This window comes from Neopelma chrysocephalum, unplaced genomic scaffold (assembly GCF_003984885.1).
Source record: "Neopelma chrysocephalum unplaced genomic scaffold, ASM398488v2 Primary Assembly neopelma1_175, whole genome shotgun sequence".
Taxonomy (NCBI): domain Eukaryota; kingdom Metazoa; phylum Chordata; class Aves; order Passeriformes; family Pipridae; genus Neopelma; species Neopelma chrysocephalum.
In genome coordinates, this window is record NW_020897837.1 from 99,503 (window position 1) to 114,823 (window position 15,321).

The 15,321-nt window shown below is 50.7% G+C and overlaps 1 protein-coding gene across 2 annotated transcripts in view; it reads right to left on the reverse strand.

Moving 5' to 3' along the window:
• The window catches only part of DPYSL2 (dihydropyrimidinase like 2), a 59,439-nt gene extending 48,275 nt beyond the window's left edge, over positions 1-11,164 (reverse strand). The window contains exons 1-2 of one of the 2 annotated variants that reach the window (XM_027701927.1): positions 11,014-11,164; positions 9,978-10,344 (exon numbers count right to left, since the gene is read on the reverse strand). In XM_027701927.1, coding sequence (XP_027557728.1) covers positions 9,978-10,328 — 351 coding nt within the window. In that variant the 5' untranslated portion in view covers positions 10,329-10,344; positions 11,014-11,164. Of the gene's footprint in view, positions 1-9,977; positions 10,345-10,717; positions 10,804-11,013 lie in introns of those variants that run through there. The other variant, XM_027701928.1, reaches the window with a different exon arrangement.
• Positions 11,165-15,321: the final 4,157 nt, after the last annotated feature.

Sequence of the window (15,321 nt, forward strand, 5' to 3'; positions counted from 1 at the left end):
CGGGGGGGGGGGGGGGGGGGGGGGGGGGGGATGGATCGGGAAAGGGAGAGGGATGCACCGGGATAAACCGGGATAAATCGGGACACACCGGCCCCCCCCGCGGCCACCGAGCCACCGCCCCGCGGGGGAGCTCCCGGGTAGGGGAGCTGCCGCGCTGGGCGGGGAGGGCAGGGCGGGGCGCGGCGGAACGACCCCCGCCCATCCCGCGGGATGCAGACACCCCTAATCCATCCCCCGACGGGGATGCGAGACCACCAGGAGGAGAGAAAACGACCCCTCCCAGCCCGAGGGCTGCGGACACCCCAATCCATCCCCCAGCGGGAATGAGAGACCTCCGGGAGGAGTGGAAATGACCCCCTCTCCCCCAATTCTGGGGGATGCGCACACCCCAATCCGTCATCCAGCCCCGACGGGGCTGTGAGACCCCCCGGGAGGGGAGGAAGTGACCCCACCATTCCCGGGGGATGCGGACACCCCCAAACGAGCCCGCCGGGGCTGCGGGACTCCCGGGAGGAGAGGAAACGACCCCTCCCATCCCGGGGGATGCGGACACCTCTCAATCCATCCCCCGACTGGGATGCGAGACCCCCTGAGATGGGAGGAAGGGACCCTCCCCGATGCCAGGAGATGCGGACACCCCAATCCATCCCCCGCCGGGGCTGTGAAACCCCCGGGAGGGGAAGAAGCGTCCCCCTCATCCCATGGGATGCGGACACCCCAATCCATCCCCTGCCTGGGCTGTGAAACCCCCGGGAGGGGAAGAAGCGTCCCCCTCATCCCATGGGATGCGGACACCCCAATCCATCCCCCACCAGGGCTGTGAGAGCCTCGGGAGGAGAGGAAACGACCTCCCCATCCAGGAGGATGTGGAAAGCCCAACACAACCCCCGCCGGGGCTGCGAGACCCCCGGGAGGAGCGGAGGACGCCCGGTGTGGAAAGCACCGCCTTCCATCTTCTTTGTCCCACCCTGCCCCTCCCGGAGCTCCCGATCGGCCAATTTTAGTGGAGAAATGAAGGTTTGAAGCCGCTCCCGAGCAGCAAACGGGGAGGAAACCCAAGGTTTGAAGCTGCTCCCGGCCCTTTGGTTTCCCAGTCTGCATTTTCCCACACCTTGTCCAGAAAATCCATCCCGGATCCACCCCCACACACACACACCTGTTGTCACTGACCTGAGCTTTAGTGCCGGGGAAATGTGGGCTCAGAGCTACACACCCAGGCATGGGGGTCCTCTCCGGTCCCTCCGACCATTCCTTACTATTCCAGTGCTGCCAACTCCATGTTCCATGTTTCAGTCACACTTGGAGTGTTAAATTTCTCACTCCCTGAACTCCATAAGCTGGTACTTCAAGGAAAGAAATGCATTAAATGGCATAAATATTTTCCTCGTTATTCACGGTGCACTTGCTCCAGTGCAGGGATAAGGTGGGATTTGGGAGCAGGCAGGTTCCTCTGGCATCAGCTGTGCTGGGGAAAGGCACAACACACCTTTTGGAGAACCCATAAACAGCACAAATCCATTGCTGCTTGAAGGCTATGACAGATAGTTGATGACCAAAGACTTACCTTCTTCCCCCAGCCAGGAGGGAATTTCACGTCACACAAGTTTCTCCTGTCACAAAATGTAATGATCTTTACACCCCCAACACGTGAAGAAATGAAACCTTTAGTATGTGTCAGAAATAAGTCATTATAAAGGCAACATCTGTTCAAACAGATGCCTATCAGGACCTTCTATGTCCTTCCATCCACAAGGATTTATAAGGAAAAGGGTCAAGGAGCTTTTCCTGGCTATAGGTAGGATATCAGGCAGCATTAAGGAGCTGATATGCCAATCAGTTAATTTCCAATTAGCAGCAAATGGAAAAGTGGCTCATTATGACAGTGGCAAAATGATTAATTTGTCAGCCTGTAGGGCTTTATTTTGATTTAATGATTAGAATAGACAATACTAAATGAGTTTCCCTGCCCCTCTGATCCGTGCTGGGAGAAGTTTTGAAACCTCAGCATGTTTTTTGCTCAGAACGTGGAAGCAAGAATCTGCCTCAGATCTCTAAATTTAGGCTGTGCAACTGTTCCTTTTCTCCTCTTTAAGGCGACTTTTGCTCCTCAGCTTCAGATCTGAGTGATTTTGTGCCTCTGCCTTCAGTAACAGGGGCTGAGAGGTGGCACCGAGGCCCTTGGGCAGCAGATTAAAGGTGCCAAATCCAGCTGCCAGGATCCTGCCCTGGCAGCACCAACAGGATTCTAACCACAAACCATCCATCCGTCTCCCACAGGTCCAGTGCTGGGAGAAGAAAGAGAAATCCCTGAAGGGTGATGATGTTCTCAGCACACTGATGCATCTAAAGCCCGTTTCAGCTGCTCAAAGGCAGCTATTTCAACTCCTTTTATTTTGAAAAATAAAAGGCTCCTTACTGCACATGGGCTAAATGCAGAGCAGCAGAACTTGGAGGCTGAGTATTCCATACTCATCTATCCCATCCTCATCTATTCCATACCCATCTATCCCATAACTCCAATCTAGCAGTGCCTAGGGTCACAAAGCAATAACCAATCTTCAGGTGACACTTAGCTTTTCTTTCCCATCAAGAACCTCAGTAGTGCAGAATAAAATAAATGGAGAGATTAAAGGGCTGCAAAACACGGTTGTTCAATAGTCAACATCCACACAGCACTAGATTTTTAAAAGTTCATATGATTTAGGACAAAACTGAGCTCCCAGGGGTGTCCTTCCAGCTCCATCACACCAATATGGCCCAATTTTCTTTCCTTTTAGCAATGAGCTAAAAGGTTGTCAAAATACCTAATTTATAAAATTAATATAAATGGGAAAACTGACTTATTTAGCCTTGCTAAACCAAGGTGAGGAAGGGATGTTACCTGCTGTATAAACACACCTGAGGTGAGCAGGAGGGAAGGAGAAGGGCAAAGGGCAATGTTGGGATGAGAACAAGTTGGGAACAGAGTCTGGAATTACTGAGGTGTATCCTGCTCTTTTTGGCTGGTTCTGATGGGGCTTGGAGCAACCTGGGATAGTGGGAGGTGTCCCTGCCCATGGCAGGGGGTGGGAGTGGATGAGCTTTAAGGTCCTTTCCAACCCAAACCATTCCATGATTCCAGGATTCATTCCTCTGGCAAAGCTCTATTTTGTGTATAAATTCCACCTGGAAGTTAAATGAGGAAAAATAACTCCTTGTGAAATGGCAGGGGCAGGAGTTGGGTCCTTTGTTAAGGGAACTGAACCCCTCCTCAGGTCCTGGCAGGTGTGTATCCAGCCCAGCTCTCCTCCAGGTGCTGTTACCTGCCAAGGGAAGCGATGGAATTTCGGGATAATGTGGATGCACTTTGCCTTCCATGGGTCTGTTAATGCACAGGGAGGGCTGAGCAGGAGAAATTAGAAGGCAAAGATAACCAGCATTTCCAAATCAACACTAATAAAAGGAAGGATGAAGCCTGGCCAGGTGTCCCTGACCCATCCTTGGGCTTCATGGGAATATTGGCCAGAATTCCCACCAGCCATCCTGGCACCAGGTGCTCCAGCACATCTCTTTGCAGCAAAAACTTATTTCATGTTAAAATTTCTCTAAGTTTGTCTTCTGGAAAGGTCTGGAGGGAAAATGGCACGAGAATACGAGAATCTCTGTGCAGTGATAATCTGTGCTAAAATAAATCATCACAGGCACCAGTGGAAATCAATTTACATCAGCTCTGAATCCTAACTCACACATTCTGTGAATAAAGCACTTGCTTGGCAAAGAATTTTTATTCCCACTGTGGAGCTGCTGCATGGTTGGGGAAAAAAAAAATTATTAAAAGAGTTTCTTCCTCTGTGGAATTTTAGTGTAATGGCAACAAACTCCACAGAATTTCTGCAACACCCAATTGCTTTTCCTCCTACTGGATTCTTAAAGGTTTATCCAAAAGGACATTTTGCCATGGAATTAAAAAAAAAAACACCTTTCAAATGGAAATACACATTTTGAAGTGCAATGGAAAGAGGGATGAGAGATGGATTTGAAGCATTTCCTGGAAGGGTCTGAAATTCTGGCTCTGGATTTCCCTTTAGGCTTGTCAGACACAAATAATCCCATTCCCTGTTGGAGAATCCCCCCTCCCAACCCCAGTGAGGGTCTTGCTGCTGTGATCAGAGGCAGCAGGACTGGGCTAAAAGAGCTCTCAGGAGTTCACCCACCAGGAGTTCACCCTAATTTTCTGCCATGGTTCTCCTCACTCCAATCTCTGCCCAGTCTTAGTGACTTGAAAGGAATTTCTCATGGATCCAGCAACCTTAGGAAGTGTTGGGAGCATTAAATCCAGGCTGATACATGGCAGGAGGAGTTACATCTGTCCTTCCCAAAACAAGAACTGTCACTATAAATTAAATAACAGGGGGGAATTACACCTGCCAATGAGCATCTCTTGTTTTATTCTCTTAGATGAAAAAAATAAGTGTCATGAAATGGAAATGACCACAGAGGTGAAAAATGCTACTATGAGGAGGTAAAAATCATACAACTTCTCAGAGGAACAGCTTAATTGGTTCTGAATCCAGACTATTTTAGGTTACAAGGGGGGGATTCACTTTCTGGCCACACAAACAGGTCGATAAAAACATGCATTTGATCTGCAAATTAAAATTAACCTTCCAATTGATTTTGTTTCTCTTGCTGTCCCAGGAAGCCTTCAGAAGGTTCAGAAATAGCCTTTTAAAGAGGTTGTTACTGTCGTGGTGTGTTTGTTAGGGGAAATGTCCTGAGCCTTTCAGGTGCATCCAATGGAATTGGCCTTAAACGAGCCCGAGCTGCTGCTCCCCAGTGAATTTACCCTCGTGTCACGTAATCAGGAATGAGCCAGCCCTCTTCAGGGTTCTAGACAGGGATTGCTCTGTCAGGGGTTGTACAATTCACAGCAAAAAATGTGCTGTCCTCTCCAAACCACTCACAGCCCCATCCTGCTGTGCCCTGCACTCTAAATACAGAATTTCTGGAACAAGGGCATGGGATGTTCGGGCATCCCTGTCACTGCCCTGCCCTTTCCCCCCTCTGGCATCCCCAGGCCATGGGAACCACGGGCAGGGGCTAAGAAATGCCTGTTTTCAGGCATTTGCACTGTTTCTTGCCATTATTTGGGGGTTGGACTAGATGGTCTCCAGAGGTCCCTTCCAACCCTGACTGTTCTGGGATTCTGTGATTATAATCCCTTCTCCTTCCCTAAAAACCTGCAGGGCAAAGCATCAGGCTCTCAGCAATTGCTGTACCCGCTGTTCCAGCCAGCTTTGCCCACCTCTGAGGTACAGGACAATCATTACTCAGTGATAAATTGAAATTCTGTCCTCTGTTCTCCACCCTGAGATTCATTCCTGCCCTCTGGGAGGTGATCACAGAACAGGACATTAATATTCACCCAGAAGTGCAAAGGGGTTTCGTTGTTTGGGAGGTTTCCTGCAGTGCTGCTTCCAGATTCTGCCACTTTTTAGACCAAAAGATGCAGAACACACACAACCTTCACATGAGCTTTGCTACCAATGTCATTTCCCAGCTTTGTAACAACACCCCAGCGGGTTCACTCAGATTTAATGTGCCACAGGACAGACAAGTGATAGGGGGAGGTAAAAAACAGAGTTAAATGACTGCTCAGCACCTGCTAAAAATAGATGTTCATGTAAAGGATGACCAGAAGGGTGGCACACCAAGGAACTGTGAGGTAAAACCTGCACCAGCTCCAAGCTGAGCAGGGAATTCTGGCCCCAGGGGTTCAATTTGTCCCCTCCAGTCTTTAGCCCAAATAATCCATTGGCCCTGCACCAAAGGCCTTTGCTCATTCCTGCATGAAAGGGTGGGACTGGGAAATTCTGGATATAAAACCACCCCACAAGACCCCCACTGGACGTGTGGAACAGCAGATTGGTGGTTTTGAGAGGGATGTAGGAAGTTAAGAGGACTTTGGCATTTGTGCCCATCACTGTTTGGGTTTTTGCCACAGTCAGACAAATTGTCAGGACCCACTGGAAGAACATGCAAGTCATGCTCCTGTAGGATTATTTTGTGAGCAATGATTATGGAAACAAAGCTAGAAAAATTGCAGGCATTGTAGCAAATTGAACTCAGAACTGCATTTCCAGCTGTCTGGAACAGCTCCTTTGTTTTACACAACAGTTCCATTAATGTTCCAGAGTCTGTGATTATTTGAGCTCTCAACAACATCCTGTTATTCATTATTTCTCTCCAGGAACGAACAACTATGATCCTGAGAGCTTTGAGGTTTTAGGAAAAAGTCCAGTCATGTCACAAGCTCCATGACAGTGTTTTGCAAGCGAGTCCTCTCCTGTCAATTCTAAAACAAAAATATTTTCCTACTCTCTGTTTGTTCATTATTGTTACTTATTACAATAGGCTTTGTTGGTTTAGCCCAGCAGTTTACACACAGTTCTCTCCTCTTCCCAAAGGCCCATGAACTGCTGCTAAGGGATGCAAAAAAGGGATGGAAAGGTGCTCAGGGGAGCCACCTGAATCACTGGAGTAATGACAAGGTGGCAAAGGAAGAGGAAATCTGGGATGCCAGGGCTTGTTCTTGTGTTGAAGTGTCTCAGCACCTACTCAGGCTCTTGATGCAAACCAGATTAAAGCCCCAGGCTTGTGATTCCCCTTTGTTTTTCTCTGTAGACATTCCCTAGAAGACTGTCTCTGTCCCAAAAGTGTCAACAGGTGAGCCAGGCAGAAGGAATAACAATTCCCACACACGTGGGAAATCTGTGGAATACACTCAGAGAAATGACCCAGGTCAAGAGAACGATGGCCAAGGTTTCCCAAACCTCAGATGAATGCACTTCTCTCCAGACTGGGCATCTAAGGAACAGAGGAAAACTGCCCTGGGATGCCATTCCAGCAGTTCCCTGCTCTGGGACCAGGTATCTTCCAGGTTCTGCACTGACTGCAAAGCAGAGTTTGGGCAGTGGAGCTGGGGAGGGGTCTGGAGAGTCCTGTGAGGGGCACCTGAGGCAGCTGGGGAAGGGGCTGGAGCAGCAGGAGCAGCTGAGGGAGCTGGGGGGGCTCAGCCTGGAGAAAAGGAGGCTCAGGGAGGATCTTCTGGCTCCTGACAGGAGGGGGAAGCTGCCAGGGAACAAGGGACAGAGGAGGAGAGGGAACGGCCTCAAGCTGTGCCAGAGGAGAGTCAGGTTGGGTATTGGGGAAATTCCATCATGGAAAGGGTTGTTAAACATTGGAAGGGGCTGCCTAGGGAGGTTTGGAGCCCCCACCCCTGGAGGTGTCCAAGGAAGTGCTCTGGGCTGGGGGACAAGGTGGGGATGGGGCACAGGGTGGACTCGGTGACCTTGAAGGTCTTTTCCAACCTGGATGACTCCATGACTGATTTCCACAGGTCCCTGCCCTGATGCTGTCACAAAATCCACCAAATCCCAGCACAGGATTGCTTGCAGGTGTTCCTGAGAGCCAGGCCAGGAGAGCCAGGCCAAGGCTTTGTTGCCTTGTTGAAGAAATCCTGGCTTTGACCTCGACATCCTTGACCTGCCCCAGAGCTGAGCTCAGACCTCAGAGCACTAAGCTGGGCTCAGGCTCTGAACCAGCAGCTGCAGAACCACCAGCAGCATGGAAACAGGGAGGATGACAAAGTTCAGATGGGAAATAGAAGCCCAGGGAACTCTCCAAGTTCTCAGCTGGAAGCAGCAGAGCTTGGCTCAGCTCTGAGCTGCAGACCTGTTGAATAGGTCACGCTGTCTCCAGAGGCTGAGCTGCTTAAACTGAGACTGAGCCTTCCTGGTGCCTCCAGAGATGGTCTTAACCCTGAATTATGAGGCAGCAATGACCCAGAGGCAGCATGTGATAGATGCCTCCAGAATGGCCTGGTCAGGACAGACACAAAGAGATTTGATTACCCTTATCTTGGCCTGCAGGACAATATATTGCTATTTAATGTGGAATAATTACATTCCCTTTTTTATCCTCTTGACAGTTAAGACCCCAGAAAAAAAATAACAAATAGCTTGTCCATCCTTGCTTTGTTAATTATTCCAGTGGAGATTAAGACAAGATCTCTCTATAAGTGACAGAGAGGATGACTCTGGTTTACAGCCACAAAGCCAATTTTACCTGCTGAGGATTTAACCATTGAGTCAAGCTTTGGGTGCAGTCAGCTGGAAAAACAAAGCTAAAACATCCCTGCAATAAAGTGCCAATCCATAGCATGTCATTCATCACAACAGACTGCACTTACCCAAATATACACAACCCTTCACAACACCATCCATTGGCATCAGTGTTTTGTTAAGCTGATGAGAAACAACTCAAATGTTTTGCACCATCCCACTATTTCATACCCTCAGTCAACATTTATACACCAATTTTTAAAAATAGAACCAAAACCCACAATTTTAAAAAATTGTTATTAATATTCTGTGTGGATTCTGGTTTTTCACAATACTGTACTTAAAGTTTTTATTATGCTGGTACCATTTAATCAGAAAATAATTGATCTTTTCAGAATTAATATATCACCTGTTTGTACTTCTGTCCCCCAGGACATCAAATTGTCCAAAATTAGTTCTCAAAGTGTCCTGAATTGCAGAACCTTTGACTCCTCAAGATGAAGAGGCCCTTTATTCTTGAGATGCACCTTGATTAGTCCAACGAGACTAATTAATCATGGAAAACCACTCCATTAGTAGGCACTCCAACATGGTCAAAGTGAACTTCAGGCATGTGGAGTGGCAAAGTTTTGTCTGGGTTTGGAAAATCAGGTTTGGAGCAGCGTGGGGAACATCCCCTTCCTAATTGAGGCTGGTGTGCAGGACTTGTGCAAAGCTGGGCCTGCCTTTGTGAGCTCAGGAGAGCAGCTCAGGGGTGGAAATAGGGTGGATGGAGCCTTGGGGTCACTGCAGGAGGGGCTGATTTAAGCAGGATGAGTCCCTGATTTCTATTTTTGTAATATGACCTCCAGGAATATTTTTCTGAAAGTGATGAACAACCCCATTTTCTGAATTCCAGGCAGATTTCTGCCCTGCACATGCAACCCATACCAGTATTAAAAATCAGGAGGCACATCCTAGAAACAGTTTCCAGAAGACAGGACTGCCCTAAACCCACTGGGAGAAACTCCTGCCCAGAGCCAGGAGTTCATCAGTTTGCTGGTGGGTTTTGCTTCATTCATTGCTGCTCTTCCAGCCTCTGCAGAGGAGCCAGCATTGTCAGAGGAGTGCCCGGAGTATTCCATGGCTCAGCTCTGAATAAAGCTTGTTTAAATCTATTTATTGATGAAAACCAAGTGGGCACTATCAGCCAGACCTCTGGGTTTTGCCTCATGGAGGGGATGGGCTTTGTGACACCCTGGCACATACAGAGAGTGAGAAAACATCTTCAGGAGTCTTAAAAACCTGGGAGGAGTTCAGTGGGGTTTTTAGGAGAATGCCACATTCCTGTAAAAGTCCCAGATCTTCCCGAGTCAAAAATTCCCACTGTAGCCAGAGGCCCTGCTTAAAACTGGTATCGAAATACAGCTCCCAGGGGTCACTCCGGTGCCCGGGAGGAGGGGCAGGTGTTTCCCCTGGAAGAATCCTGCAGGGATTTGATCCCTGTAGGTGGAGGCTCATTGATGCTCCTTTGCTTAACAATCGCATTTGTGAGCTGCATTCGCCGCCTGGGTGGGGCATTTCCCTGCCCTTGTGCCGGGGGAATCTGCCCAAGGAGCAGAAAAGTCGGGGTCTCTCCTCAACCAGGGGGGCGGGGAGGGGAAGGGAAGGGTGTTCGTGGGGTTGGGGGGGGCTCCTTTCTTCTTCTGCCCCCTCCCTGTGCACACGCACAGACCTGCAGAGAGAAGGCTCCGGGAGAGATGCTGCTTCCCAGAGGCTGCCACATGGATGCAGGGGACGGAAAAGCTGGATGTGAAAGGATCCCTCCCCTCTGCAGCCTGTGGTGTGCTCGAGCTCACCTCACACACACACACGGATATAAATATATGCACCCACCTTGTCATTCAGGTTCTGCAGCGCCTCCTTCCCCGTGGCACTCCTGATCTCCACCTTTCTCCCGAAATCAACAGATGGTTCCCCTCCCTTCCCGCTCTGCCTGGAATACACGGACGGAGCATCCGGACCCAGGTGGGCAACATCCTTCTGCTTTGCCACGACTTTGTTGGATCCTCGGCCCACCGAGAGCGAGTCGAAGTCGATGGTCTTGTTCTCCAGGGAACCTTCCACCGGGCAGAACATGCCACAGAATTTCTGCCGGGGCTTGGGGCTGCCCGAGCCCAGGTTTTTGAAGAAGGCTGGCACCTCTTCCTCCTCGCCCTGCCGCCCGTTCTGCTTCCTCTCAGCCATGGCTCGGGTGGTCTCCCTGCCGAGGGGGAACAACAACAGCAGTAACCAGGAGGGTCTTTCACACACACACACGAGCACACACGCGGGGAGAGGAGAGGTGGAAAAAAAAAAAAGGGGGAAGCGATGGGAAAGCGATGGCTCTGGGTCCTAAAGACACGGCAGCATCAGCTGCAAAGGGCTGTGCCCCGCAGGTCCCCTGCCCCCATCACAGGCACCGGCCAGCCTGTGGCTCTTTGATGCAGCGCAAAGTTGAGGGAAAAGGATGGGGCAGATCCTGCTGCAATCAAGGGAGGAGGTTTCAAGTTCCCAGCATCCAGATGGGGAGGGAGGGAAAAGGAGAGAGAGGGGAAAAAAAAAAATTAAAAAAATAATTAAAAAAAAATGCTCACTCTGCAGCAGAAACTGGGGACTGCTCCGGAAGTGATGCGAGTGGTGAATTGGCAAATGGACTCGATCAGGTTGGAGCCACAGCCCCCCTCGCACCCACCCACCCTCCCGCTCCCCCTCCCCTTCCCCGGCGTGCGGCTCGTGGTCCAGGGAGGGGATGGGCACCGGGCACCCCTCGGGCAGGGCAGAGAGGGGCTCTGCCCTCCTCCCTCCTCCCTCCCACCGCCCTCTCCCCTGCCTCCCCCAGCCCCGCAATGGTGGAGCCGGGCAGTGCTCCGGGAATCCCATTGTTCCTCACTTTTCCCAGCGCCGCGGAGCCGGAGGGCGGGAGCAGCCGGGATCGCGCCTGGGTCAGTGGGGCTGGGGCGGCAGGATGCTGACTCAGCTCCCCGGGCTTTGGGGCATCGCCGGTGCCGACCCTCCCCACGGGGGGCAAAGGGCTGATTGATGGCACTGGAGAGGGGATGAGAAAGAGAGACAGATGGGAGAGGGGTGTGGAAACCGGGGGAGAGATGGAAACGAGCCGGCGAGCGGGGCTTACCTCCGGGAGCCGAAATTAGTGACCTTGCGAGGCAATTAAGGCTCTGCAGTGCCAGGAGCCCCCCGCCCGGCCCCGCGGGCGAGCAGGGGAGGCAGCCAGAGGCGGCTCCGGCGGAGGGCAGGTTTGCAGAGGAGGAGACAGAGCAGCCCCTGCGCCCCTGCCCTGGTGACAGTGACAGTGACAGTGACAGTGACCCTGCACGGGGCGCGGGGCCGAGGGGAGATGGGGGGAGATGGGGAGCGAGGGGAGATGGAGAACCACGGGGAGATGGGGAGCAAGGAGAGATGGGGATGCAGAGAGCAGATGGGGAAGAGAGGAGATGCGGGGAGAGGGGAAATGGGGCAGAGGAGAGATGGGGGTAAAGGGGGAACGGGAGCAGAGGAGAGATGGAGGACCGAGGGGAGATGGGGCAGAGGGAGATGGGAGGCAGAGATAGATGCGGGTAAACGGGAGATGGGGCCCCCCGGCCCGGCCCGGCCACCGGCGCTGTCCCTTCAGCACCACCCGCGCCCGGCCCGGGGGGGTCGGAGCCCGCCGGGCACTCGCCGCCCACCGCAGCCCCTTCCCTGCCGGGCTCCAAACCCACCCCAGCTCCACCTGTCTGGGGTCCTCTTTTACCTCTTCCCTGGGGTTTGTCCCTAAACGAGCCGCTCCAGGCGGGGGGAGGGCTGTGCTCATTCCCCAGGGGCTGCTTTAGGCAGAGCCCACCGGAGCCCGGGAGACCCTCGGGATGCGGGAGCAGAGACATTTTCATCACAAAGGTAAGAGGTGCAGCACACAAGGGGTTTGGCGGGGCTGCCTCCACCTGATACACGTTATTCACGTGTGATCTGGGGCCTTTGGGCTAATCCATATGTAATATTCCTGCAGCCCAAACCCCACGGCCAAGCTGGTTATTACTATGCATTATTCATTGATCTGCATCTTTGCACATGCATACATTAATTGTTAATTGAGAAGCATCTGTGTCCAAATGGCCACTAAGCACCTTTGCAAGATTCAAAAAAAAAAAAAAACCAAAACACTAAAAGCAATAAATAAAGATGCATTTAAAAAATAATAATCTCGGAGCCTTCTCTCCCTGTGAACCACACCCAAGACAAGGCCTTTGTACCAAAACGTGGAAAACCACCAAAGCCAAGGTCACAATTAAGTGAAGCCCTGTAATAAATGCACAGCACAGTGATAAAAGACTCCAGACTAAAAGGAAAGGACTAAGCCTGCAGCTTGGCCCTGGAGGATGAGGGTGATGTGCTCTGGTAACTAATGAAGGAGGGCTCTCCAGGGGCACAGCCCCACCTCCTTCCCCTTCTGGGACCAGCCAGGGGCTGCAGCCACACTGATCTCAGGTGCTTGGTGGGGGATTGGAGGCCAACAGATGGTCTCCCAGGTACACACAAGTGCTGTATTATCGAGGGTTTATAAATATTAATTACCACGGGCATCGCTGCTCAGGAGCTGCAGCGAGTGCTGATAGAGGCTCCAGCCAGAGCAAAGCCTGGAAGTGATTGTGCTGACATGTTCTGCACTTTGCTGAAATGCAGGCAGTGGCTTCCAGGGCTGGGCTGAAAGGCAGCTCATTCATCTCTTGGCACAGCCCTGGAGATGCTCAGATGGCCACGGGAGCTGGGGAGGGATGGGCAGGGAATGATCTGCCAGAGAGACGGAGGCTGGGAGGGGACCCAGACAAGAATAAATCCTGCAGGCAGAGCTAAACCTCCAAACATGCAGAGCTAAACCTCCAAACATGCAGAGCTGAGAAGGGTCACTCCCAAAAGCTGAAGTTTTGGGCCAGACAGATCTGACTCTTTTACAACAACCCCTCAAGACATGGACAACAAGCACACCCTGAACATCCATGGCCGAGTGTTTCCCCTTTCCAGAGGCCCTTGAGGACACACTCAGCAGTGCCTTCAGTTATTTGGGGGTTGTATTTCCAGTCCTGCTCACGGGAAGTCTGTCAAAGACATCTCAATGAGATCTGCTGAGGCTCTGACTGGCCTCACCTATCAAAGCAAAGGTGATTTGTCACCCATAAGGAAATCCAAGCACCCCAAAAGAGTCACTGATCTGCTAAAAGACATCCTCCTCTGTATTCTTCTTTTTGGGTGCTTCACAGGGTGTCTGTATAGTCCTCCCTCTGCCTCTGTGGTCCTTTCATGAACCCTGAAAGAAAAAGAGATCATTTTAAAAAGGTTTTATTTCCACCTGTGAAACTCAAGCATCAGATCTTGAGCAATGCCCAGCTATAGCAAACTGTAATATTTCTGTTACACTGGAACTGAAACATTTCCATGTGCCCACATGAGTCCAGAGCTCTATTCCTGAGGAATTTCTTCCTCCAGAAAGTGTGTTATCCTGAATAAAGCTGCCCCAGCCAGTGCACTGAGAACTCAGACCCCCCAAATCACTCTGATTTTGGGACTAGACATAGAAACTTGTTGTCTCTGTGAGTCCCATTGAGCCTCTATAATGTCTGGCACACAGGTCTTGTTTAAAATCCCAGAATTCCCAATCAGATAGATCAGATTCCCATCAATTTTGTTATCATAAAAAGAGTATAGGGGGATGTAAGTTATATTTCAGTTTCAATTTACAGCTACATAGCACAATTCCTGGATGGTAACATATTAACAGCAATTTTTGTGCCCAAGCTCTAAGCATGGAAATAACCACATTTGGCTGAAAAATCACCGGAATCTGATAATCTGTGTGTTTAATAATCCCACAGGGTGTCTATTTTCACTAAGAACCACACAAATCACTTTGAAAATGACACTGACCCTCATCAGAATTTCATAAACCCGGGATCAATATGAAAATTCCTCAGAAAACAGCTCATTCTTGGTCCTACAAAGGTGGAGAAACACTGGAGTTACCAAAACACCACCTGAGAGATGAATCAGGGCAGTTGGAGTCACACATTTAGTCTCCATGCAGCAGCTCTTTACTCTGATCCTGTAATGAGCATTAATTAGTTCTTGCAGTATCAGTTATAGGGACATGCAGAGTAGAATAACTTGGACACTTATCTGCAGGTAAACTGTTTAGCAATACATGAAAATGAGTTAATTTTAGCAGTGATAAAACCCACACAGTCCAGAATAAAATGAACAAAAGGGAGAAACCGAGTGGAGTCACATCATGAGGTTTTCTTCACATCCTCACACTCCTGGCAAGTGACTTCCAGCAGTAACAGCACCACAAAAAGGTGAAGTGATGAATGGAGAGCTGAAACTGCACAGGAGAGTGGCAGAACTGCCCTAATTTAAAGCCTCTTTCATGCTGCTGCACAAAAGTCCTGAGTGCCACAAGCACTCGCTGCCTTCAGCACTCAGAGCACCCCGAGAAAAGACAATCCCTGCCTGGGGAGTTGCCTCAGCAAAGACAAGGATGGTGTGAAGAGCACGAGGATTTCACAAGGATTTCACAAGGATCCCTCTGCAAAGGGAATTTTACATCGATATAAAGGGGGAAATGTGAGCACAAAGCCATGGATGGGCTGGCTCCCTGTCAAACACAGGGAAAATTGGGGCTCTTTACTCACACTGTGATATTCTCTCTGTGCTAAAGTGCCCTGGCATCTCTGACCTGCCTGGAAAAACTCAGGAGCACAGGATTTATCCCTACCCTGCGTCACATCCGTGGCTCTGGGGGTTTCTGAGCTCTTCCATCCCACCAAGACATCCCAACTCACTTTTTACAAGAGCACTCAGTGCCAGGACAAGGGGGAACCACTTCTCACTGCCACAGGGCAGGGATAGATGGGATGTTGGGAAGGAATTCTCCCCTGGGAGGGTGGGGAGGCCCTGGCACAGGTTGCCCAGAGAAGCTGTGGCTGCCCCTGGATCCCTGGAAGTGTCCAAGGCCAGGTTGGAGCAACCTGGTCCAGTGGAAAGTGTCCCTGTCCCTGTCAGGGGGTGGAATGGGATGAGCTTTAAGGTCCCTTCCAACCCAAACCACTCCATGATTTTCAAAGAGAAGCTGAACAAAGCTTGAATACAAACCAAGAACCCAATTTCAGGGATGCTCAGGGCACGGCCTGGCACAGCCTGTGCTGTCCAC